Source organism: Capricornis sumatraensis, chromosome 5 (genome assembly GCF_032405125.1).
Source record: "Capricornis sumatraensis isolate serow.1 chromosome 5, serow.2, whole genome shotgun sequence".
NCBI lineage: Eukaryota > Metazoa > Chordata > Mammalia > Artiodactyla > Bovidae > Capricornis > Capricornis sumatraensis.
Window position 1 is genome coordinate 121,248,443 of NC_091073.1, and position 26,662 is coordinate 121,275,104.

At 53.9% G+C, this 26,662-nt stretch overlaps 1 protein-coding gene across 3 annotated transcripts in view; it reads left to right on the top strand.

The window, feature by feature from the left end:
* DPP6 (dipeptidyl peptidase like 6) overlaps positions 1–26,662 on the top strand; it is a 799,813-nt gene that overhangs the window by 669,953 nt on the left and 103,198 nt on the right. For all 3 annotated transcript variants that reach the window (XM_068972565.1, XM_068972566.1, XM_068972567.1), the window contains one exon: positions 7,283–7,403. In XM_068972565.1, the coding sequence (XP_068828666.1) occupies positions 7,283–7,403 (121 nt within the window). The remainder of the gene's footprint in view (positions 1–7,282; positions 7,404–26,662) is intronic.

Genomic DNA, 26,662 nt, shown 5'->3' on the forward strand with positions numbered 1-26,662 from the left:
GCGACTTGCTCCGTGGTAGACGCTGACCCCAGACAACGAGTGATTCCAGGGGGCCTTTCCCGGGGGTACCGAGAGTTCCTGCCCCCGTGAGCCAGGCACGGCCATGGATAGCACCAGCTCTCCAGCAGGGGCTGAGCTGCAGGCCACAGGTACCAGTGGGTAGGAGGCCTGCAGAGGCAGATCCCATGATGGGCTTGGCACCTACGGGGTTGACGAGCCGCTGCCCACCCTCCATGTCCTTGTTCGGAAGCCCTGCACGACCCTGTGCCCAGGCGCCCTGTCCCTGGTGCAGGAAGTGCCTTCGCACACTTCCTCCCAGCACTTCCTAGCCTGGCACTTCGGGAGGCCGACCAGGCCATCCACAGGCAGCCCCACGACTCAGAAGCCCGCGGGGAGGAGAGGGGGTGAGGCAGGTGCCCCTGCCCCTGCGCCTTGTCCCCGTGGTCGCTGTGAATTTGCTCAGCTCCCATGTCCCAGGGGACTGAGCACAGCCATCAGCTGCACCGGAGCATAATTTCATTTTGAGGCTTTTCCCTCAGCTTTGGGAAAACAGCACCTCTGAGCTCTGCAGGTTAGAGGGCGAGTTCAGCAGTGGGAGAGATCCTGAGAGCTCTTCCCGGGGCCCGACTCTGAGAAGCACGCTTTTCCTCCACCGTTTGCACTGAGGGGAGGGTCTCTACGGTGATGTTTCAGCTGCTTCTCCGAGACTGTGGTTGACATTTGAAAGGATGAGCAAGGTGAGTACTTTCTAGCGAGAAGGATGGTTTTAGATAGTGTGCAAGGCTTTCTCTTTCTTGGCATTGAACTCTGCTCTTTGGCATTAAATCCGTGTTGTTTTGCTTCGGCGAAATGTGACGCGCTGTGTTGCACTGATTTCTGGAGGAAAGGCTGGGAGGGGCAGTGCCGACGTGAGAAGCTGAAAGGACTCCGTTATTTGATCGGTATCCTAGCAGCAAGGACTGGACGGGCTGACGATAGTTACTATGCTAACAGAGCATTTCCTTTGAATGTGCTTTAAAACCCTCAAGTTTTTCTGCAGCATTTCTGCAGCACAATTGTCTCCCATTTTATCCTCCCGATAGCACCACAAGGCAGACGCGGCAGGTATGATTATCTGTATTTCACAAGTGAGAAAGTCCGAAGGCAGGACAATTGTGTGAATTTTGCCAGGTCCCACCGCCGCCTGGGCAGGAACCAACCTGAGAGCCAGGTGTGCTGAATCTGGGGCGATGGGTGGACTGGGAATGTGAGCCGTTCACACAGCATAGTTGTGGCCCCAGCACCAGTCAGACGAGAGCTTGGAGAGCCAGCGCCCAGCGCCCTGCCCGGCTCTTTGGAGGTGCTCACACGCACGTCTGTGGGGTTGATGGTGATGCTCCTGTATTGGACAGGAGCCACTAAGAGTCTGGAAAACCCTCACTGATTCAACAGCATTGCCGCCGCCACCCCCGCCATCAGCGCATTTCCAGACTCAGACACCAGCTAGAGGAACAGACGGTCACTTCCGCGCCCAGCCGAGCAGTAGAATGGCCAAAGCAGGGGCTCAGAGAGCAAACAGAGTAAGGAAAGAATTGCTCAGTTCCCGAAATGAGCTTGGTGATCGGAGAGCGATTCTCAGCACCTTGGCGTGTTGGCCCAGGAGACAGCACACGTCTACATACATATACCTCTATTGTTCCCCTTTAGATCAGAGGCTACAGCTCCCACCAGATCAGAGGCTACAGCTTCCCACCAGATCAGAGGCTACAGCTCCCACCAGATCAGAGGCTACAGCTCCCACCAGATCAGAGGCTACGGCTCCCACCAAATCAGAGGCTACAGCTTCCCACTGGCGTCGGTTCTGTAGACACTGTTCGAGAAGGCTATACGTTCAGTCCAGCATGTTTCTTACATTATCTGCCCAAGAAAAGTCCCTCTTGACATGGTTTTCTGACTGTGGGTGCAGCCAACCTCTGCCCCCACCAGGGAAGCACAGGCCCTCCCAAGCAACTTTGGGTGTCACTGTTCAGTCTGAAAATCTGATAAACAATTCACATTGTTAGCAGATTTCCTTTTGTTCTTGGTATGCACGCTTCTGTGTAGTCAGCACTTCATGCGGTGCTCTGGCCCACCTGTTCGTCTCCTCCATCCATTTTTTTTTTTAGTTGCACCAGGAGCATGAGGCATGGTTTCTACTCATGGGAATTTATCCTTGGGAAACGGCAGAGGTCCCGCCAAGGCCTGAGACGAAAGCATTTTCATTGTGATAAAAACCAGAATAGATGTCAAACAGCAGGGACATAATGAAATAAGCTACGGTGTATCTCCTAAAAGGCATGTCTCAGAGCGTGCTTAATGACATGGAAAAGCACTTCTGATACAGATTCTCAAACATTGTGCAAAACCATATGTTATATAACTTGAACTTTATTAAAACTAAATTTTATACCCCACCCACCAACCCTCTCGCATTCTCTCTCATCTAGAAGGAAATAAAATACCAGTCTATTTTATCGAAAATAGTCATACACCATGTATCTGTGTGATATGCCGTGTGTCTGTGTGATATACCGTGTTAATACACCATGTGTCTGTGTGATACACCGTGTGTCTGTGTGATATGCCGTGCGTCTGTGTGATAGTGTGATACACTGTGTGTCTGTGTGATCTGCCATTGTCTGTGTGATCCACCGTGTGTCTATGTGATCCACCGTGTGTCTGTGTGATACGCCGTGTGTCTGTGTGATAGTGTGATACACCGTGTATCTGTGTGATACACTGTGTGTCTGTGTGATACGCCGTGTGTCTGTGTGATACGCTGTGTCTGTGTGATATGCTGTGTGTCTGTGTGATATGCCGTGTGTCTGTGTGATAGTGTGATATACCATGTGTCTGTGTGATACGCCGTGTGTCTGTGTGATACGCCGTGTGTCTATGTGATAGTGTGATATACCATGTGTCTGTGTGATATGCCGTGTATCTGTGTGGTGTGCAGGGTTGTGAGTTTTGACTTTTCCCGTATACACTGTGGTAATGCTGATTGTGCACAGTCAGAGGTTGGCGGCATTTGTTGTTCTGGTTTCCACCTCATGGTCGGCCAAACTGATGTGTGATTTCCCACCAGCCGGTTTGCTTTTCAAAAAAATAATCACAGCAGTATTGTACTCACCCTCTTGTGGGTGTTGGCGAACCTCCTTCTTGTCACTGTTGCGTAACAACTGCGCTCCAGTGGAGACCCAGGAGTCCCGCCACCAGCGGTGTCTCCTGACCTGAACCAGGCAACATGGGCTGTTCCAGGAGCCTGATGGCTGCTCAGAAACACCCACAGGGACTCTTGTATCTGCCAAGGAGACAGGTCAACTCACACGCCTGGCACCAGGCTGGCACCAGTTTGGCTCAGCAGCGTGTGGACAGGGGCCGTTTGTCAACAGCTGCTCCTGGGTGTAGCCCCGCACGGGACTCCTCGCAGCCCTTTTTGGCTCCATGTGGGTCTTCTTCCTGGTTCTTCCTGGCCACTTCCCCCAGGAATCCTCCCCTAATCCCTCCAGGCAGAATAAAACTTGTCACGATGAGAGCCACAGCAGCGAGACTAGGGGTGTGTTATGAGCCCTGCCGTGCTGGGCACTGTCCTCGTGCCCTGCAGCTGTCAGCTCACTCAGCCTCACGCCCGCCCTAAGGCCGGGCTCTGCGTTTGTCTCATTACTGTTCAGTTGCTTCAGTCGTGCCCGACTCTTTCGCAGCCCCTGACAGTAGCCCGCCAGGCTCCTCCGTGCATGGAATTTCCCAGGCAAGAGGACTGGAGTGGTTCCCATGTCCTTTTCTAGGGCATCGTCCTGACCCAGGGAGTAAACCCTTGTCTCCTGCATTGGCAGGTGGATTCCTTACCACTGAGCCACCCAGGAAGCCCATGCCTTTGTCTCCAGTGACAGATACAGGGACCTCTGGGAGTCCAGCCCTGGCCCAGGCCCACAGCAGGTCTGTGGTGCTCCCGGAACACAGGGTGCAGACACCCTTGCGGGGCCTGGAGGCAACTGAAGCTCTGTAGAACCCAGACTCCCGTTGTAAACATGAACATCTTCAGAGCAAAACGTGCTGTTCCCTGCAACTTGTTCCCTTTTGTTTTCCTTCCATTAAAAATGCAGCCAGCGTGAAAATGGATTTAATATCTATCATAGCAAATTTTACTTATTCAGAATATTAATTGGCTATGGTCTGACTTGATTCAAAAATGGATTGTTAGGCTTAGAACTCATAAAAAGAAGTTAAAATTTCATAATACATCTTTACCCTTTGGCAAACTCGTAAGAACAGCTGCAGAAATTAAACGAGGATGTGTACTTGTGTCTGGAAGTTTTCCAGCTCATTTCTGGTTGAAGTGAATGTTTAAGAGGCAGGAGGCCTGAGCAGGAAGCTGATACTTGACAAGTTTTCAGTTCCATCCTTCCGTGAGAACCGTCTGTGGGAACTGCCCTTTCGGCATAATTCTGTTTAAAATGTCAATATTTGCGCTGTTTCCTATGCTTGCAAAACACCCTCTCACTGGCCTTGTCAATGACACTGATAATATATTTTTTAGATTTATTAAAAAAAAAAAAAAGATTGAGTCCTGTTCTTGGTCCACGTAGCTCCACGTCTATAGATGCTGGAGATTTGCTTCCCCCGGGGGTGGAAGGCAGAGCATTTAGACACAGAAAACACATACAGAACTGACCAGGGCCTTGTGAACAGGCTCATTCATACTTTAGGAGCTCCGGGAGGCATTGGATTTTTTTCCTGGGCCGCTGTTTCATAGATCTGGCTGCACATGACCAACCTAGATAGCATATTGAAAAGCAGAGACATTACTTTGCCAACAAAGGTCCGTCTAGTCAAGGCTATGGTTTTTCCAGTAGTCATGGATGGATGTGAGAGTTGGACTGTGAAGAAAGCTGAGCACCAAAGAATTGATGTTTTTGAACTGTGGTAAGACTCTTGAGAGTCCCTTGGACTCCAAGGAGATCCAACCAGTCCATCCTAAAGGAGATCAGTCCTGGGTGTTCATTGGAAGGACAGATGCTGAAACTGAAACTCCAATACTTTGGCCACCTCATGTGAAGAGTTGATTCATTGGAAAAGACCCTGATGTTAGGAGGGATTGGGGGCAGGAGGAGAAGGGGACGACAGGATGAGATGGCTGGATGGCATCACCGACTCAATGAACGTGAGTCTGAGTGAACTCCGGAAGTTGGTGATGGACAGGGAGGCCTGGCGTGCTGCAGTCCATGGGTCGCAGAGTCAGACACGACTGAGCCACTGAACTGAACTGAACTGGAATCACCTGGAGTGTTTCTTTAAAATGCTGATGCCAGGGTCCCACCCCTAGATTCTGATCCTTGAGCTGGGCTCCTGGACCTGGCAGTAGGGTTTTCAGAGCTTCTCAGATCATTCTAATATGCAGCCGAGTTTGAGAGCTGCTGACCTAGCCCGCCCTCCTCCCCAGCCCCAGAGAATTTGGAGTTGACCCAAGCTTAGAGCCGTAACATCCCCCAGGGCACCCCAGTGCGCACACGGGTCACCCAGCCAGCAGCCGGAGGCCCTCTCTGCCTCCTCCACGACTGCACTGGCCACACTCAGGGCGTCCTCCTCCCATCCCTGCCGGTCCGCCTCCATCCTCACTCCCTCAGTAACAGGCTGACACCTGCCCATGCTCCCTGCATCCATCTCACGGCCCGGGGCTCACCTGCAGAAGACTCACCCCAACCCTGGCGCTCCCTCGTCAAGCCTCAGCCAAGGCTTCCCGCTGCCCCTGGGGTCCTGTGCCTGCCAGGATTCTGGTCACTGGGAGCGCGTGCCCAGTTCCCTCAGACCCCCAGCCCTGCCTCTGGTTTCTCGCAAGCTGTTTGCCCCGTGTCATCTCATTTCTCTGCCCCCTTTCCTCGTCCTGCTCCCTGTCCAGATCGCAGCCTAAAACCCACTTTCTTGGAGCACTGGCCCTTGCTCCAACCCAGGTGAAGCTTGAGGATGTCCTGCTCTGTGAGCCGAGCCACACACAGAAGCACCCACACTGCGCTTTTCTGTTCTACGAGGTCCCTGGAGTCATCAGGTGCCTAAGAGGCGGAACGCAGAGCGGTGGGCGCTGCGGGCAGGGAGCGCTGCTAGTGTTTATGGGGGCGGGGCTTTCATTCTGCAGGATGACAGGAGCCCAGGAGATGGCGGTGGTAACGGATGCAGGACAGTGTGAGTGCATTTAATGCCACCAGACTGTACGCTGAAACGCAGCCACGGCGGCAGGTTTCATGTCAAGCGTGTTTTACCACAATTAGAAAATGCATACTTTTCAGTCACTTTCTCAGGCCTGTCCTTCGTCCTGAGTTAGCGGTACCGTCACATGTCCCCACGTCTCCACTTGTCCCCGTCAGAGCATTCTCCTGTTAAAGTTTGTCTTCTTTACCAGACTGTAAGTAGGATAAAGTGCACGATACATCCCACAATACATCAACGTGCTGTCTCAGGACTGGCACAGAGCAGGTGCCCACTAAGTGGTGGTGGTGTCCAGTCACTCAGTCGTGTCCGACTCTTTGCAGCCCCGTGGACTGCAGCACATCCAGGCTTCCCTGTCCTTCACTATCTCCCAGAGTTAGTGGGAGATATGAATGTAATGCTCATATTCACGCCCATTGAGTCCATGATGCTAGCTAACTGTCTCATCCTCTGCTGCCCACTTCTCCCACTAAGTGTTAGTCGCTCAGTCGTGCCCGACTCTTTACAACCCCATGGACTGCAGCCCACCAGGCTCCTCCACCCATGGAATTCTCCAGGCAAGAGTCCTGGAGTGAGTTGCCATTTCCTTCTCCAGGGGATCTTCCCAACCCAGGGACTGAGCCCAGGCCTCCTGCACTGCAGGCAGATTCTTTACCGACTGAGCCACCAGGGAAGTCCATTGAGTAGTTTTTAGTAAATGTTGAGTGAATAAGTCTCAGGTTTCCAGTTTCCCAGCACCCCCATTCATAACTGCTAGGGAAAATACAATTGCTAACACAGTCAGTGCAACTTGATGTTAACACCCCCAAGGGTATCCAACCGATTGTCCACTTGTGGTAAATGACAGCATTGGGTGAACTGTGTGTAGTTTGAGGCTCTGACTGACCCTCAGTGTAGGTGCTATAGGAGGCAGGTGAGCCCCAAGGGATCTTGAGACTCTTGTTCTGTCCAATAAATGCACCAGGAAAATGCCGACCAAATGGCTGGTTTGGGGTTTTAAGAACATCCTGTTTGTAACTGCTCCCTTGATTAATGCTTTGCTTTTTTTTCTCTTTCCAATTAGATATTTATCTTTGAAAACAATATCTACTACTGCGCGCACGTCGGGAAGCAGGCCATCCGTGTGGTCTCCACTGGGAAAGAAGGCGTGATTTACAACGGCCTCAGCGACTGGCTGTACGAAGGTACGCGGGGGCGGGGCGCCGTTCCTGTGGTCGAGGCTGCCGCTGTTTCATGGCGGTTCGTGGTGGTGATGTGGGCTCTGTCAACTAAGCTCCGGTTTCTGGAGCTTCAGCTAAATTCCAGAGGGCCTGTGCAGTCCCGGGGAGCAGCAGGCGGCCGGCTGGAGCCTGCAGTGTCGGTCTCTCACCTGGTGGCCAGGTGTGCTGGGCACCCACCAGCCTGTGCCGTGCTGGGGGTGACTCCAGAATAGGCAGAGTCCAGACTCCAAGGTCCCCTGCTCCCTTTCCGAGAGGCAGAGCACCTGGTTCTGCCCGGGGAAGACATCAGAGGGTAAACCCCCCGGGTCAGGGTGACGTGCTGGCCTGCGTCATCCATCCACCTCGCTGGACGTTTCCTGCAACTGGGTGCCAGTGGACTCCGGCGGTGGGCGTTACTGAATCTCTGAAATCCAAGTGAGCAGTTCTCTTCTGAAGCATTTGTCATCCGTCTCCGTGCTGATGAGAACTTTGCTGTGACGCTAACGGTCGTGTATTGATTGCTGCTAGCTGCCAGGCATCACGCTAAGTGCTTTGGTGCCTGTTAGCACCTCGTGTCACCTGCCATAGTCCAGGCTGCTGTGAAACCAATAGGCCACAGTCTGGGCAGCTTGAGCACCTCCTGTCTGTTTCACATGGTCCAAGATCAGGGCTCCGGCAGCACTGATGTCTGGTGAAGGCTCTCTTCCTGGCTTGCAGACGGCCGCCTTCTCTCTGTGTCCTCACAGGATGGGGGTGCAGGGGGAGAAGGAAGGAGGGAGAAAGTTCTGGACCCCTTAATCCCGCTGGTGGAGCACTTATCCCATCATGGAGGCTCCAAAGGCCCCGCCTCCAGACACATCACCACGGGGATTCGGCTCCACGTGAATTTTGTGAGGTCACGGACACCCCATCCATGGCGCCCTCAAGAGCACATTCTGAGATGAGCGTGTCACAGACGTTTCACCATGGAGGCGGTGGTGAGGGTAGGTCATCTGCCCGAGTTGGCATGAGGTCAGGGGAGATGCTCTGGGGGCGTGTCACTGTTCAGCTGCAGGACTGCCCCTCCTGAAATGCAGGTATGGACGGCCGCCAGGCTGATGGACAGCTGGTACCCGTCTCGACCTTCCCGCCTGAGAGCCCACGATCACAGCAGGAGTCCACCGTGCTGGGCTGGACCAGGGGCTCTGGGATGCCTGGGCGTGACCAAGCCTGGAAGATCTCATCTTTCGCTGGTGCAGTGCGTCCCTTAATCTGGGCTCTGCGTTGCAGCGGCTTTTATATCCTGAAGAATAGAGCAGAGACATATATGTTCAGTCCCACTTCCCACTGGAATCGCACTGAAGCCACTGAGGCTCAAGGTTCTGTGACTGGGTTTCCATTTTTTTAATTGAGATGGAAGCCTTTGACAGTTAAGTGCACAGTTCCAAGGCCGCGGTTCGATGGGCTTACTAACATGCACTGTGCAACCCCATCAAGACGTAGAACGTGGGATTTCCCTGGTGGTCCAGTGGTTAAGGATGCACTCTGCCCTGCCAGGGGTGCAGGTTCAGTCCCTGGTTGGAGAACTGAGATCCCGCATGGCACGTGGCACAGCCAAAAAATAAAAATAAACAGTAAGAATAATAAAATAATTTCTGAAAGGAAATCCTTTAAAAGACACAGAACACTCCCTCATCTCAGGAGTTCCTCCCTAACAAGCCCCTTCCCAGAGGCCACCATGGTCCTGATTCTGTGCAGCTGGCTTCCTGGCTGAACGCTGGAATGCTCATCACGACCGTCCCCCTCCCTGTGGTCTCCCCGGAAGCCCCATGTTTATTCCATCGCGGTCACCACTGCTCAGAGCGGCCATGAGTCTGGTTCTGAGCTGCACTCCAGGCCCCAGGAGAATCGACCTTGAGGTTTCACTGGGCGCACCCGAGGATGTCACTGGACGAAACAGTGTCCACCATGCTTCAGCTGTCTTGCGACAGACAGCCCTATAGGTGGCAAAGGGATCAGGGCAATAACCCCATGGCCCCCAGAGAGGGGAGGGGGCACTGGGGTCCCAGTAGGAAGAGCCTCGACCTGCTCTAGGAATAATCTTCTTTAAAACTCCATCACCAGGAAATTGAGAATATCTTTTTTAGTATCTTCCAAAAAAAAAAAACTCATTGCCTTGCAATTCAAGATAAGCTTCTGCTTGAGCAAACTGGTTGAAAAGAAATGTTTCTTTAGGGCATTTACAGGGAGTTGTGTGGGTGTGATAACAGGGCCCTCACATTCTAAATCAATCATGGTTGATGTACAGCTTAGTCTGCTGAGTGCTGTCCCCTGGAAGGTTATATACACTGATGCTTAGACTCCTGGAGCCTGCAAGGAGTCTCAGCTCCTTTTTAATAATGGGAAGGTAAACTCTGAAGGCTGCCTTTTTCTCATCTGTGACTTAACTGCTTCACCTCCAAATGCTCCTTTTAAAAAACAGTAGGGGGCAAGATTAGAGGAAAAAATACCCTGAAAGCATTTGCAGGGTGCCTGACTCACTCGGAGATGTTAGTTCTGAGAAGCAGAGCTTACGTAAACCCTGAGCCACTCCACGGCCCTTAGGCTTGTTGGCAGTCAGATGCCACACTGATTTGTTTTGTTTCCCAGAAAGGATCTTTTGAACATGTTGAATGTTTCAGAATATCAAGGGCTGAGGAAGAGGAGGAGATGCAGGGGCTGCCAGGAGCCCCCATCCCTCAAGCCGAGGTTTACACGCACTCCATGGGAACCCCCCTAACTCACTGAAGCAGCCCCCACGCTGGGAAACATTCCCTCAAAGCCGTCTGTGACATCGGACCACAAGCCTCACTGACTCTGCAGATTCCCACCCTCACGGCGGCCACGCACTTATCTTGATGAGCGAAGTGCATATTTTATTCTTCTGGGCAAATGTCATGCGGTTACATAGCATTTTGGTTTTAATATGAGGTTAAAGGTGACTTAAAAGTGTCCCAGAACTCCTTCAAGGTTTACCAAGGTCAAGTTGGGCTTCCCTGGTGGTTTAGATGGTAAAGAATCTGCCTGCAATGGGGGAGACCTGGGTTTGATCTGTGGGTCAGGAAGATCCCCTGGAGAAGGGAATGGCAACCCACTCCAGTATTCTTGCCTGGAGAAGTCCATGGACAGAGGAGCCTGGCAGCCTACAGTCCACAAGTGTGCAAAGAGTTGGACATGACTGAACAACTAACACTTCCACTTCAAAGTTGGTTACCCAAAAACTAACGGTGTATTCAGTTTAGAGAACTCAGGAAGGGAGATTCTGTTCAGAATTTGTACTTTCATGCAAGTCTTAGTGATTCTGCAAAGCTCCTAATATGTAAGCTTATGAGCAAAGGGCTGGATTGTCCACATTTTTGAAAGGTTCGTGGTTTCCAGTATTACAGAGATGGTTGTGTTTTCCAGTTGATACTGTTTATATTATTTCCATTTTGATCGTTGCCGTCATAGACACAGGTGTGGGGGCTTCCCGGGTGGCGCAGTGGTAAAGAAGCTGGCTGCCGGTGCAGACGACGTAAGAGACCTGGGTTTGATCCAAGTCGGGAGGATCCCCTGGAGGAGGAAATGGCAACCCACTCAGTATTCTTGCCTGGAGAATCCCAGGGACAGAGGAGGCTGGAGGGCTCCGGTCCATGGGGTCGCAAAGGTCAGACACGACTGAGCGACTGACACTGCTGCCACCATAGTGGTGCAGCACAGATGTTTTGGCCAATAATTTTTCAGTAATGAAACTTTAAGTCATTACCGGTTTTGCTGTCTTATGAGACAGCCGTACCTCTGTTGCCGAGGCAGTCAGATGCGTGCGCGCGTGTGTGTGTGTGTGTGTGTGTGTGTGCCGTTTAGTCACTCGGTCATATCTCTTTGCGACCCCGTGGACTATAGCCCACCAGGCTTCTGTGTCCATGGGATTTCCCAGACGAGAATATGGAATGGCTTGCCATGCCCTCCTCCAGTGGCTCTTCCCAACCCAGGGGTCAAACCCATGCCCCCTGCATCTCCTGCATTGGCAGGTGGATTCTCCAGGAGACAGGGATTTGACTGGGGAAATGGCTCACATGGGAAGAAATATTGTCATGACCAAACTGCGGAGCTCCCTGGGGTGGTTTTGAAAATGTGTACTTTCCACGGGAAATATGTTCCCATGAAGAATTCCTCCTGAATCATCCTGGTCACCCCAATCTTTCCTGATTCCCTAAAATGAAGTTCTAAGTCATAGTCCCCATGGAATGTGCCTTTGTCTTGGACTAAACTTGTGGTTTATTCTATGCTTGGTGAGCGGTGTGTGTGTGTGCTGACCTGTATACCTAAGCTCCCATGTCCCCTGCCCGAGCTCTGTACTTGTCATCAGTGGATCAAGCCCGTGAGGCCCACTGTGGCCACAGGTTCCAGCGGACAGCCCTCGCCCGGGACTGTCAGATGCAGGTAGAGGGCATGCACACCAGGTTTTTATCAGCAAGAAAGTATTTCTGATGCCTCTTGCACTGTTATTAAGCCACACACACCCCCACCTTGTACACATTTTGATCCTGATATTTTGCAGAGCTCATGGAGCCACTCTGAATGTACATTCTAGATTGATTCTTCCAATGCTAACATCTCTGAAGTACCTGGGTCCGGTCATTAGCAGACTGCATCCCGGGGGTAGACTCGCCCATGGAGCCTCGTTCTGGCTGGACTGATAGTTTTAGAGACAGTTGCACGGCCTGGAGTTCAGTGGACTGAGAGTCATGTTCACTTCTGCATGCTCTTATTCGGACCGTGGACTTGAGGCTCTTTGGATGTGGTTGTTGGTTACTTCTCCAATTTACCTGATGGGAAATCTTGATCAGACCAGGAAATCTCCCAGAAAATTTCCTGCAGCTTGTGGTGGGCTTTACAAAGCCCTCCCGTGTCCGAGCGGCAGAGCTGGGGGGGAAGGGCAGGGTCTTTGCAGCCACTGTGCCTGCCTTTGAATCATAGCTTCACCACGTAAAAGCACCATGAACCGGAATGAGATTTGAACTCTTTGGGTCTGTTTTCTTATCTGCAAGACAAGCGTGAAGACCATCTAGGTTCCCTCAGGTCATCATGGAAATTAAATGGACTGATGTGTGTACAATTCTTAGAACAGCGCCTGGGACTAGTGAACCGCAGCTGTTGCTGTTGAAGCTACTGTTATTCTTTATCTTGGAATTTTAAAAAAACCAGTGGCTTCTCTGCTGGCTCAGATGGTAAAGAATCTGCCTGCAATGCAGGAGACTCAGGTTTGATCTCTGGGTCGGGAAGATTCCCTGGAGAAGGCAACTCACTCCAATATTCTGGCCTGGAGAATCCCATGGACAGAGGAGCCTGGTGGGCTACAGTCCATGGGGTCGCAGAGACTCGGACATGGCTGAGTGACTGACACTTTCACTTTTCCAAAACTAGTCACATAGCAGGTACACACCTCTCTCGTCTGGCATCGTCAGCACCAGAAGCGCGAATGCGTGGTCCATTCTCCTCCAGCATCAGTGTTGAGAACCACTGAGCTGTTCACTCGTGAGTTATTGTCTCCATATGTCTATGTAGGAAGCGCAGGCTTCCTGCTGCCCCTGGAGAGGATGTCTGTGCAGATACGAGTGTCGCTCTGGAACCTTCTCTCTGCATCGGCGTCCCTGAGCTGGAGGCGTGCCCCCCTTGCCTGACAGCCGTTCACCCATGAGCACCTCGGTCGTGTCACGCGGTAAAGAGTGTGCTTCAGGGTGGCTTGTAGACACTACATAGTTAAAAATTCATATTGCATTTCACTTCTGAAGAGGGACACGGGCATGAAGGTGATGATGAGAATACTGGAATTTAACCAGCCTCCAGGGGAGCCCCTGACCCGGGAGGCATTGCCTGGAGCAGCAGCACCGGGTGGCAGGCGGCAGACCTCTAGTCCAGTAAGTCAGCGCTTTCAGAGTGTGGAGTGAAATGAGCGTTCCTCCTGGGTAGCCCCGTCTCCAGCTCCATGGAGTAGCGGTGACCTTGACTCAGGCAGCAGGGGCTCTTACCTTGTAGAAAGACACAGAAGAGGCCACAGCTGTTGAGTGGGGACCCTCGCGTCTGGCGCGGGGATGGACGAGATGCCTCGGTGTTGGCTCGTTGCTTCTGTGCTCTCTCTGACCCCCGATGAGACGTCCCTGTTTCCCTGTAAATGTCAGTGCAAGGACAGTGGTCCAAGGCTGGGAGTAAGACTGTCAGGCCCGTGGGGAGAAGCTGCCGGCCAGGCCACATCCAGCTGGCCCCCAAGACTCCCCTCGCCCCCGGGGCCGGTCTAGCCTCATCTGGGTCCTCTGCTTCCTTTTCCACCTTCAAGTCCCGTCACACCCACCCCTGCCCGCACGCCTCCCCACCGGGACGGTCCCTACACACAGCCGTGCTCCCCCATCCTCGCCATGCGGCCCCAGCTCCAGGGTTCAGGTGCAGGGTCCCAGACTCCCCCCAAGGGAGCTCAGCTGACCTCCTTTTTCCCACTACCATCAGAGCTTCCGCACCCTTCCTTCAGCAAAAATAGCAGGCTGATCACTGAAGAGCCCCGGGAACAGTTAATCTCACTGTGACAATGAGCTTCACTCTTTTTATCCCCAAAGGAGGCAGGAGAGGTGTTGAGAATGGAGACAGTCCCCTTACTCAGGACCGAGGGGCGAGGAGGGGGCGTCACTGCAGACCGCCTGCTAATAATACCACCAGTCGGGGCTGGCCCGCGGCAGGTGTGCTCACTCTCACCCACTGCCTCTTCCATGGCTCGCCCAACACGACTAAACAGGTACGAACTTCCTGCTGCAGCCGCAGAAACTTGGGCTCAGAAGCGTTGTGTGACTTCTCTGCGGTCACACAGCCAGTAAGTGGTTCCAACTTGGCCTCCTCACCACACGCCCATCGTGTATAAAAAGCTGCATGAACTTCTTGCAGATTAAAAATAGGCCTGATGGGTGCCCAAGGGGTGAGCGGACCACCCATCACCTCAGCAAGGTCCGCTCACACCTCTGACACCCCCAGCTCTGTGCCAGGCGCTTCTCAGCATAGGTGTGAGGACCCCAGAGCCTGCGGGTGCGTCCCTGAGCTGCCACGCTGCCACCAGTGCCCTTGAGGCAGTCACGTACCTCGTCTGACCTTCAGGTTCATCGTCTGAAAATGAAGAGCTCGGATACCTTCCCCAAAGATTTAGCGTGAGGCTGGATAACAGCATATCCGTGCGAGCAAGGCGGAACCATGTGGGCATGGCAGGACGTGTCCACAGCATGTCACCTCAGGGCTGTGAAATGTCCCGCGAGGATCCACCTCCCGCCTGGCTGCTGGCAGACGTGGCAGGGTCTCAGACGGCCATGTGCCCAGGGTCGGACGAGTGTCTTCCACAGAGGGGCAGAGGTGTTTGTAAGGTGAATGTCAGACCCGAGCCCCCCAGAGCATGGCACCCCCAGAGTGTGGCACCCCCAGAGCACGCAGCTGAGTGCAGGGGAAGGGTCTGGAAAGCGGTCTGGATTTCTCCTGAGAGAAGCCCGCAGAGACGTCCTGCCCCGTCATCTCCCTCGTCTTGCTCCTTGGGTCCCCCACCCCCTGAGTGCCAGGGTGACCATAGCTGTGGTCCGTAGTCACTGCTGTTATCTTCCTGCCTCCCAGAAGCACGCAGGCGAGAGTTGCCATGGAAACTGTGTGATGAACGGACCATCCAGTCATGAGGATGGAGCGTCAGCCTGGGGGATCTCCGGGGGTGCCCCGGTGGCTCTCCACTGGAAAGGTGACGTGGCCCGAGCTGGGGTGAGACCGCGGCGCCGGCCAAGGAAGGAGCGACATTCTATCCAGGACGTCAGGCCCGGGAGGCTGGGGCAGGGGCCAGGGCCCGGCGACAAAATCAGCAAATGCTGGAACTCCCGATCGGGAATTTCCCCCAAGTTCAGCGCTGAGGGTAGGGCCCTGACCTGTGCTTTGCAGCCCGACGTCCTCCCTGTGCTGAAATAAACCCAGTAAGAGAAGCAGGAGAGGATGCCAAGGTCAGGTTGGGAAACTAAAACAAACCCACAGGGACTTCCTCGGTGGCCCGGCAGTGAAGACGTCACGTGTCCACTGCAGGAGGTCCAGGTCCGATCCCTGGTCAGGGAACTAAGATCCTGCAGGCCATGTGGTGTGGCAAGCAAGTAATAATTTTTTAAAAAACAGAAAACATTTGTTTATTTTTGCTTTTATTTCCAGAATTCTGGGGGGTGGATCATAGAGGATCCTTCTGTGGTTTATGTCGGAGAGTGTTTTGCCTATGTTCTCCTCTAGGAGTTTTATAGTTTCTGGTCTTACATTTAGATCTTTAATCCATTTTGAGTTTATTTTCATGTGCAGTGTTAGAAAGTGATCTAGTTTCATTCTTTTACAAGTGGTTGACCAGTTTTCCCAGCACCACTTGTTAAAGAGATTGTCTTTACTCCATTGTATATTCTTGCCTCCTTTGTCAAAGATAAGGTGTCCATAGGTGTGTGGATTTATCTCTGGGCTTTCTATTTTGTTCCATTGATCTATATTTCTGTCTTTGTGCCAGTACCATACTGTCTTGATGACTGTAGCTTTGTAGTAGAGCCTGAAGTCAGGCAAGTTGATTCCTCCAGTTCCACTCTTCTTTCTCAAGATTGCTTTGGCTATTCGAGGTTTTTTGTATTTCCATACAAATCTTGAAATTATTTGTTCTAGTTCTGTGAAAAATATCGCTGGAAGCTTGATAGGGATTGCATTGAATTTGTAGATTGCTTTGGGTAGTATACTCATTTTCACTATATTGATTCTTCTGATCCATGAACATGGTATATTTCTCCATCTATTAGTGTCCTCTTTGATTTCTTTCATCAGTGTTTTATAGTTTTCTATATATAGGCCTTTAGTTTCTTTAGGTAGATATATTCCTAAGTATTTTATTCTTTTCATTGCAATGGTGATTGGAATTGTTTCCTTTATTTCTTTTTTGACTTTCTCATTATTAGTGTATAGGAATGCAAGGGATTTCTGTGTGTTGATTTTATATCCTGCAACTTTACTATATTCATTGATTAGCTCTAGTAATTTTCTGGTGGAAATAGACATTTCTCCAAAGAAGACATACGGGTGGCTAACAAACACATGAAAAGATGCTCAACATCACTCATTATTAGAGAAATGCAAATCAAAACCACAATGAGGTACCACTTCACACCAGTCAGAATGTCTGCGATCCAAAAGTCTGCAAGCAATAAATGCTGGAGAGGGTGTGGAGAAAAGGGAACCCTCCTACACTGTTGGTGGGAATGCAAACTAGTACAGCCACTATGGAGAACAGTGTGGAGATTCCTTTAAAAATTGCAAATAGAACTGCCTTATGACCCAGCAATTCCACTGCTGGGCATATACACCAAGGAAACCAGAATTGAAAAGAGACACATGTACCCCAGTGTTCATCGCAGCACTGTTTATAATAGCCAGGACATGGAAACAACCTAGATGTCCATCAGCAGATGAATGGATAAGAAAGCTGTGGTACATATACACAATGGAGTATTACTCAGCCATTAAAAAGAATACATTTGAATTAGTTCTAGTGAGATGGATGAAACTGGAGCCGATTATACAGAGTGAAGTAAGCCAGAAAGAAAAACACCAATACAGTATACTAACACATATATATGGAATTTAGAAAGAAGGCAATGATGACCCTGTATGTGAGACAGCAAAAGAGACACAGATGTGTAGAGCGGACTTTTGGACTCTGAGGGAGAGGGAGAGGGTGGGATGATTTGGGAGAATGGCACTGAAACATGTATACTATCATGTAAGAATCGAATCACCAGTCTATGTTCAATGCAGGATGCTTGGGGCTGGTGCACTGGGATGACCCAGAGGGATGTTATGGGGAGGGAGGTAGGAGGGGGGGTTGCGGGGGGGGGGGGGAAGGGGGTTCATGTTTGGGAATGCATGTACACCCGTGGTGGATCCATGTCAATGTATGGCAAAAGCAATACAGTATTGTAAAGTAAAATAAAGTAAAAATAAAAATTAAAAAACAAAAAACAGAAAACAAGTCAGCAAAGCAAACTGGACACCCGCTCCAGGTTTCACAGCCGGAGAATCGCTCATGCCCCGCATGGGGCAGAGGTGGGCTGGTCTGCTCCCGGAGCTCACCCAGGGGCGCAGGCTGCGGGCCCCGCCCTCCCACCTGGCAGCAGGCCCTGCCCAGTCCAGAGTGGGTGGGGACGGAGGCGCTGTGCTCGGACCGGAAGTGACTCTGCTGGGCTGCCCTGCTCACCACTTGGTCGCCAGGACCAGGGACCAGGACGCAGTGCTGGCAGCCAGCCAGACGCGGGAGAGGCCTGCACAGTGGAGACCCTGCCTTGCAGATTCCACGGCGGGGCCGAAGACCCCAGATCTGGAATCAGCAGGAGAGGAACTCCTGCAGGGTCGGGGGGCCCCTGAGGGTCAGTGAGAAGACTGAGCAACAGGTTTAGGGGCAGCCTGGGGGTGCGGGTAGTGGTTGCAAGACTGCTGCAGCTGCCACCCCCCAGACGCCAGGCGTGGGGGCGTTAGGGGGGTGGACTCTGAGTGAGGGCGGCTTGGCCTGCCCGAGCACTCGCGAAGACATTAGTGAGCCGCTGCAGGTAGCAACGCCGTGTCCCCCTCGTTGGACCACTCAAGAGACAGCTAGGCGTGTAACTTTTTGTCGTTGCAAACTCACCTTGCATGCGTTGTCACGCGCTTCAGTCATGTCCGACTTTTTGCAACCCTGTGAACTGTAGGCTCCTCCGTCCATGGGATTCTCCGGGCAAGAATACTGGAGTGGGTGGCCATTTCCTCCTCCAGGGGATCTTCCGGACCCGGCGATTGAACCGGCATCTCCTGCGTCTCCTGCCTCGGCAGGCGGATTCTTTACCGCTAGCGCCACCTGGGAAGCAAACACCTTATTTCACACTTTACGACTGGTAGCCAGGGGGCGTCAACCAAATCGCTAGCTGGTAGGTCTCGTCTCCCATGAAAGGTTGGTCAGTGACACGCGAGCCTGTGATCAGCGCTCTTCTCCGCATCTCCTTGGAGTCCTTTAAATTAATGGCAGTGTTTCCCACTGAGCAGCTCCCGACGGCAGGGGAGAGACTCCAGGATGGGCAGGCCCCCTGGAGCTGGCCAACGTGTGACACCATCAGGTTTACTGCAAGACTCCAGCTCAGAGAGTCAGAAGCCGAGTCTGCCCTTCATAGTCCTGCCTGGGCCTTGTGGGTCCCTGATTGTTCTAATTCAGCATGAAGCAAAAATCAGGAAAAGGAGAACTCTGAGGGAAAATGTTCTCTCCACGTGTGGGAAGAATTCCCGCTGGTCTTGAGAAATGTTTCTCACAATTAATTACCTAATCCTGAGAGACTGTGCTAAATAATATACAATGCTCAGTGGTTAGGCTTTTAAAGCTCTTTAATTATGCATCGACTGTGGGATTGAGACCGACACGTCTCCATCTTTTGGTTGTGGAGTTTAATGAGACTCGGGTGTCGCTGGCTGAAATCTTGACGCTCCCGGACACCCCAGTTTCTTTCAGTCTTTTTTGCTTCCTGAAATCTCGTAAGGACTTGAGACCCTTTGCCGCAGTGTCGAGAGTCTGGTTAATGTTAGTGTTCCACCGAGAGGCAGACAGCAGATGCTTGAAGGAAGACGTGTGAGGCCCCGTGCTTGCCTGTGCCCCAGACGTCTCCTGGGCCCAGAAGCCAGGGTCCCGCCCCCACCTCTCCCACCGAAGCCGCGTCCTGGCCTCTTTGCGCTTAGTTCTTTCTCGCTGCTCTGCAGGCATCACGGCATGGACCGGATAGCGCTGCCCGCCTCCCTCAGCTGTGTTTTCATACTTAAACGTCGGGGGGAGCGCTCAGTGTGACGGCGTGAAGTCTGTATGCACACGAGGTGACTTTGCGATGTGCTGTCCACCTGTCCTTGGCTTTCCTGGGTGGGTGTCAGGAGGAAAATGCCCCGACTGTAGACAGCGGGGTGGGGGGCCCAGCACAGGGCGCCCCGTCCTCTGCCCCATTCTGCCCCCGCACCCCCCCGCAGGATACACGTGCGCTGGGAACTCATCAGGGGTTCTCATCTGCTTCTCCGCGGGGAGGGGCCTGCCTCCCTTCCCGGGACCCCCTTTTCCTTTCTTTCTATACAACCTGCGTTTTCAGTGTAGTTTTTCTCTTTGCTCGGGCTGGGTTTGGGGAGGTTTGGGGGGCGGGACGGGGGTGAGATGGCAGCTCAGCTTCTCCACGTCAGGGCCCCCTGGACATGGAGACACGGCCTTGTCACTGTTACTGCTAAGTCGCTCAGTTGTGTCTGAGTCTCTGCGACCCCATGGACAGTAGCCCGCCAGGCTCCTCCGTCCATGGGATTCTCCAGGCAAGGACACTGGAGTGGGTTGCCATGCCCTTGTCACGGACCCCATGAATGAGGGCCAGTGCCTGGAAGGAGATCCAGGCCATAGGTCTCAGGTCAGTTGCATCTTCCTACTCGGTCTCCCATCCTACTCGGTCTCGGAGGCCATCTCTCCGTCACCGTCGTGGGGTCAGGGTGCCCCAAAGTGACTCCTGCACTGGCCAGAGGGCAGACATGCAGGCCCACGTCTCTACCGCACACACTTATGGCACCAAGCCCCCGAGCAAGTCCGAGCGGAGTCCGGGGCCCAGCGTCTCCAGCATCTGCCCCGCCCCGGGCTCCTGAGGATGGATGGGCCCCTCCCCAGAACACGGCGCCTTCCTCCCAAGGCCGTGACTTGTCCATTCACTGAAAATGGGCCCCAGGCCTGGGAACCGCCGGGTGCCAGATGTCCCCAAAGAGCAGATGACTGTGCAGGCCTTAATGGAGAACTCCCATCCGGCACCTTGTTCTTGCCGCAGGAGTTCGAGCATATGGCACTTGCTTTATTAATAGAAAAACCAACAACCGTGGGGACACGAGCCCAGGGAGTGTTGGGATTTTAAATAGATGTTCCCGGGAACGGGCCCAGCCTTCCTGGAGGTCACGGGGTCACATCTGCCCGGCCCTCGGGACCAAACCACCGGGCCACAAGGTTCTAGAACCTTATGTTTTCAGTTCTTCTAAGCGTCCGAATTACTGTTCCCCATCGCACAGCTTCTGTTGAGGGTTGAATCTCTCCCCCAGTCCCTGTGCCCATGTGCCTACCCAGGTGTGAGGCATATGAAGAATCTGCAGGTAACAAAATTGATTCCACACGGAGGCTGCATGGACACCTAGCCCAGCCCGCCCTCCCCACTGGTTCTAGAGCAATAAGCCCCACCTCTCCCTTGGGCCCAGAACTGATCCGTCTCCAGGGAACCTGGGGCTGGTGACCCGCAATGTGACAGGGGGTGGACGTGGGCCCTCCTTTGGGAGCCAGCACAGAGCAGCCCCACCAGGAAGCCAGGATGCACCGTGTGAAGCGGCCTCCAGGGACGCACCTGTGCATTCTTCACCTGGCTCCACAGGCCCCCGTGGGACGAGGCTGCACTGTGCCCCAGGCTTGCCTTCAGGGTGGAGTTGAATCACACCCTTGCCACGGGGTGCTTGTCTCCAGTGCCATTCAGACACTGGCAGAGTGACCCGTTCTGGTTGAAGACCACAGACCCATCAGAAAACCAAGCAATCGCTAACCCATTAACTGATTTATGGAATCCAGAGCTGATTCCTTAAAACATTTGTCCCCAGTTGCCTTCTCTCGGCACATTATCAGTGCCTGGTCCCCAATCTCTTTTCCAGTTTCTGCCTTTTGCGATCTATTGCTGACTTGAGATCCTGCAAGATGTGAGCCCACATAAGCTTGTCCTGAGGGGGAGATTTTTGAAATAGCTGGGGAACACTGATGGTTAGAAAATCCACGGTTGCCCCTCCACGTCATGACACCAGCTGGTAAAGTCGGGGGACATTCTGGGCCCTTCCTCCCAGCTCTGGCAAGTGAAGTGCTCGCTCCCGTGAGCCAGGCACGGGTGGCAGGCGGGGCAGGCAGTGTCCTCCCGTGTGGGCACCGTGGCCACTTCCACTCAGACATTCAGTGCTTCCAGCCTCTGGCCTCTCCACCTCCTCGCATGGAGGAGGCTCTGAGCCCTAAGGGGTTGGGGTCAAAGCCCCAGAACTGAAGGACAGAGGCTCAGACCTCAGTGCCTGGGGACTCTCCCGGAAGCCCCCAGAGGGCCCCCCACGTTCCTGGGCCGATGGAGGATTCAGCAGACTCTTCAGGGAGCACAGAGCACTGTGCCTTGGTGGCCGTGCAGGTGAAAGGGTGAAAGGATGAAAGCCCGAAATGAGAACCAGTCCCCAGTGGTCACAGCTGAGGTTTGCGGAAGACCAGGTGGGGCAGGGGGCTTGCCCGCTGCCATGATGTCCAGCTGCTCTCCTCTCAGGCTGAGCCATGCACATCTCTTTCTATGCACTCGAGCTTTATATAAGTAATTTTGTTTCATCGCAACATTTAACTGAGACTGGAAAGTCATCATTAAGGGGACATAAAGCTGAAGGAGGGCTGGAAAACTCTGTAAAAGAGACCTTTCAGGCTGCGGGGGAGACGGCCTTCTGGCATAATGGGCCTTTATTGACTCTGATGTTTTAGGAACAGGGAAGAGGAACTCATTACTCCCACACTGCGATCTCCCAAAGCAGAGGATGCTAAAACAGATGAGGCTCAGCCAGGGATGCAGAGTGTGTGAGAGAGGAGAGAAGCAGAGGCAGGGAGAGAAACTCAGAGACAGGCAGAGCGAAGCAGAGACTTTCGGTTCGGTCGCTCTGTCGTGTCCGACTCTTTGCGACCCTGTGGACTGCAGCACGCCAGGCTTCCCTGTCCATCACAGACTCCCAGAGCTTGCTCAAACTCATGAGAGAGAGACTTTACCAAAAGAAAAAGAAGAGATTTAACAAAAGCTGGAGGACTTTCCTTGCCCTCGGAGTGTCTGTCTTCTTTCGGCACGGCTGGAGTGCTGAAACACTGCCCTTCACGCGGGACAGTGACAAGGGGAGCCGCTGGGGTGCTTCTGTGCAACAGGCGGGTTTGCAGCTGGTCATCAGGGGGCCCCCCATCAGGGGCCTTGGGCGTCCGCCCCACTGGAACAAGCTTCTTAACAGTTTCTTCCTCAAAAGTCTCCAGCCCCTGGAAATGCATTCAGTGTCTGTTTTCCCCTGGAATGAAAAAAGGAGGACGGGAGAACTGAGGCAACCTATCAGTGTTTGGAGAAGCTGCAAATTAGCAGCCAGCAAGGTTATAATGAACATTTGAGCGGTTACGGCTGTGGAATAAAAATCAAGTCCAGACTCCTGCCTGTCTCAGACATGAGTACGGGGGTGGACGCTGCCCCCTGGTGGCCAGCGCAGGCATGGCGGGTCCGCTGGCCCCTGGCTCAGGTGCTGAATTGCGGGGGTTGTCAGACCACCGGGATGGTGATGAGGTGTGTGCAGTGAGTAATACGCAAGTCACAGGGCGCTGGTTAGCCAGGGAGGCTGCGGGCAGCGAGGGAAAAGCTCCTTCCACCTCCTGGCTTGGCGTTGGCCGATTTCTTGTTTAACCCCCCCATTTAACTCCGCTCTCAGCACCTCGGATAAAATATTTAGTGGCAGGAAAAAGGCTGCAGATGCAGGCGGGAATAAATAGGATTGCCCATATTTAGAATGAGGCCATTTATTTCCAAGTGCAGATCTATCAGGCATGTTATTTATGTCTTTTGCAATTTTCCAGGACCCAGATTTCTCCAGACGCTTTGATTTTTTTCCCCAGTCGACACAGCAGTGGGGGTGCAGGTGGCAGGCATTTATTAACAGTGAGAACACACAGGGCCTGTGTTTCAGGAGCAATCCCAATCCCTGTCTCAACTGCCTGCACTGTTTTGATCTGCTTCTTGTCATCCCATCCAGAGGTGACGGCCGTAATGCTGACATGAGTCAGGCAGATGGAGTCTTCAAGGCAGAGACAGCTTGAGCTGCCGGACAGCGCAGGGTGGGCAGGGGAGACGGGCCGGAGGCTCAGCACCGGGTTGGCAGGGCGCTGGCAGCGTTGGGACGAGCTGTGGACCAGGAATCAGGACCAGAGCCAGCCCCACCCTCTGCCCTTTGGTGAGCTTGCAAAACAGCCCCGTCTCCTTCTCACGCCAGTGCCCCCTCCACATACCCCAAGACCAGAATCCACTCAAGGCCCTAGCAGGCCCTTGGGGTGAGCCGCCCCTGCTTGTGGGTCTCAGCTTTCTCCTCTGTGAAGTGGAGTCACAGAAGCATGTTTGCAAGCTTGGCAGTAGGGTGCTAACAGTGAGCATTGGGTTCCTCGTGGGACAGAGGACACACCTGCCCTGCCCATCCCACCAGGTCACGGCTCAGCACATGCAGGCCCGTTAGTCCCAGAGCCTGGGTGCTGGCTGGTTGTGAATGGAGTCCTTCCTGCAGCATTCATCCAGGCCGGAAGCCGCGGCTGACTGGGAGAAAGTGAGCTCAGACCCACGTGAGCACAGCCGTGAGACGCAGGGAACCTTAGGTGGGTCAGAACCTGAGGACTAGGGCGACGTGTGGAGCTGGGACCTCTCTTCACGGGGAGGCACCTCCCCTCCAGGCTCCAAGGGCACCACGTGGGGAAGGCAGCTGGAGGCGAGCCACTCTGTAGGGTTGGGAAGCCCGAGGCCCTGTCCCTCGACCAGGAGAGAAGCCCCCCAACCCCTGGGAGAGAGGAGCCTGTGTGTGCAGTGGGCACACAGCCCTGGTGGATTCTGCCTCCTCTTCACGCCATTTGACGGCCCATCCAGTGGGGGCTTGTTGACAAGACCTCTCCTGTGTGAGACCCTCCCAACCCCAGAAGGGCTAGCACACTCCTCTCAGGCTTCTAGAACCTTCTCCCTGGGGTCATTTTATCCACAGAGAGACTCTGGCAGTCCCCTGCTTTGGACCACACTTGGCCAAAGATGATTAGGGAAAACAAAGCAGAATTCACTTGATTTTTCACTTCTGTATGCTGTTTGGATTTTGGCAAAGGGAGAATTAACTCATGGTGACTTGCTTTTCACTCTAACGAGAAGCTGACATTTTTTGCCAGCTACTGAGCAAGTTTGAGAAGATTCATTCGAAGTACCGCTTTCCCTACAAAACAGGACTAAGATATACCGTATCTCAGAAGACACTCCGTTGGAGGATGGGGTCTCCCTTGGGAGCACTTCTCTGACTCGGGGGGAGGCGCCTTGTCACTGGAGTTCTGTCTCGTAACCCCGATTATTCCCAGGGCCCATGGGACCTCGCTCCTCCTGCTGCGTTTAAAGCCATGCAGGAGCTAGCCAGGGACGAGTGTGCTGGAAGAAGGCAGTGGGCAGGGCGCCCTGGAGCCGTCACCACCTCTCCTGGAGCAGGCGCTTGTTGTCCTCATCGCCTGCCTGGCGCACGGACCCCGGGGAGTCCGATGCCGACCTCGGCCCGCGGAAGAGCTGCTCTCTAATTGGCCTCGACTCACTTCATCCCCATCTGCCTTCCAGGGCTGTCTGCCTTGGAGCACAGATATTTGCATTCCACCCCATCAGTTGGCCCTAAAGTCACGGACTCTCGGAAGGCAGCAGACCTGCAGTTGTCAAGGTGGAGCCAACTGTCCAGTGAGATGGGTGTCGTGGGAAGACTGCCTCCCCCAGTTAGCTGCTGCCCGAGCTGGAGCAAGTTAACCCCGTGCAGGAGCCTCAGCGGCCTCCTCTGGGAGGTAACTGCGGCAAAGAGCAGGGTAAGCGTGCAGTGCCAGCTCCCAGGCACGGGTCAGGCTCTGGCTGAGTTACAGCTGTTGGTACTCGGCCCCTGGCTCCAGGAAAATGCCAGACCTATAACAAAGAGAAGGGTTTCCATTTCATGTCTCTAACACTGGGCGTCGGAGACCCTCCAGAAGCAGGCCTGTTAGCACGGCCATCACAGAAGGGGCCAGGGTGCTCAAGGCCCAGGGGTGGGGCACAGGGGGCAACTGTCACCCTGGTGAGTCTGCACACGCTGTGGGGAGGCCTCATGGCTGCAGGCAGGGCTGATGCTGGTGCTGATGCAGGCACCACTGGCCGGTGCCCTGGGTGGATGGACCCGTGTCCAAAACTCCCAGCCTCAGGATGGCCCTGAGCAGTTTCAGGTCGAGGCTAAACGTGGTCCTGGGTCCAGCACCGGCTCTGGTCAGTGCTGCCCCACACCCCCCATCATCAGTCCAGTGTCAGGATGAGTGTGAACAGGCAGGGGGCCCTCAGTTGACAGTTGTTTGCTGGCCTAAGGGGTCTTCTGAGAAGGGGAGGTGCCTGGAACCCAAAGCCCCCTCCTTCCACTTTCTGGAGGTGTCGGCAGGTGTGAAAAGCCATGGAAGTGGGTGGTAGGGAGCCCATGACTCACGTGAAGCACAGGCAGGGTGGGGTCCCAGGGCAGGCGCAGCCCAGAGCCCCCTCCTGGCCTCCTCAGTGTCCCTGCCTGTCCTACCCACACCATGCTCCTTGTGGCCAGGGCCTGGAGGGGACTGTCCCCAACATTCTCAGCAGCGAGTGCCCCCTGGAGCTGCTGTGCCTGGGGGCGGGGAGGGGCCCTGGGCCGGGGACACTCTCCCTCCTCGTGTGGCTCACAGTGGGGCTGCGCTGAGCTCTCCCGTCTCCCACATGAGGAGAGGGGAGCAGGGCCAGAAGGGCTTGGTCCAGGCCCACTGGCCGGTGCTCTGGGTGGACGGACCCGTCTCTGAGACTCCCAGCCTCAGGATGGCCCTGAGCAGCTTCAGGTCGAGGCCAAACGTGGTCCTGGGACATCCTGGGGGTGAGATCGGGTGGGGACAGGGGAGGGTTAGGGGCTGTGGCTCTGCCATCTCCTGTCCACCCTGATAGCATCACCGCAGCACCTGTGACTGGACCAATGGTCACCGTGCCTGTGATGACTGTGCCTGTGGTGACCCTACCTGTGATGACTGTGCCCTTGGTGACCCTACCTGTGACGACTGTGCCCGTGGTGACCCTACCTGTGACATCTGTGCCCATGGTTACCCTACCCGTGACGACTGTGCCCGTGGTGACCCTACCTGTGACGACTGTGCCTGTGGTGACCCTACCTGTGATGACTGTGCCCGTGGTGACGCTACCTGTGATGACTGTGCCCGTGGTGACCCTACCTGTGACGACTGTGCCCGTGGTGACCCTACCTGTGACATCTGTGCCCGTGGTTACCCTACCTGTGACGACTGTGCCCGTGGTGACCCTACCTGTGACATCTGTGCCCGTGGTTACCCTACCTGTGATGACTGTGCCCGTGGTGAC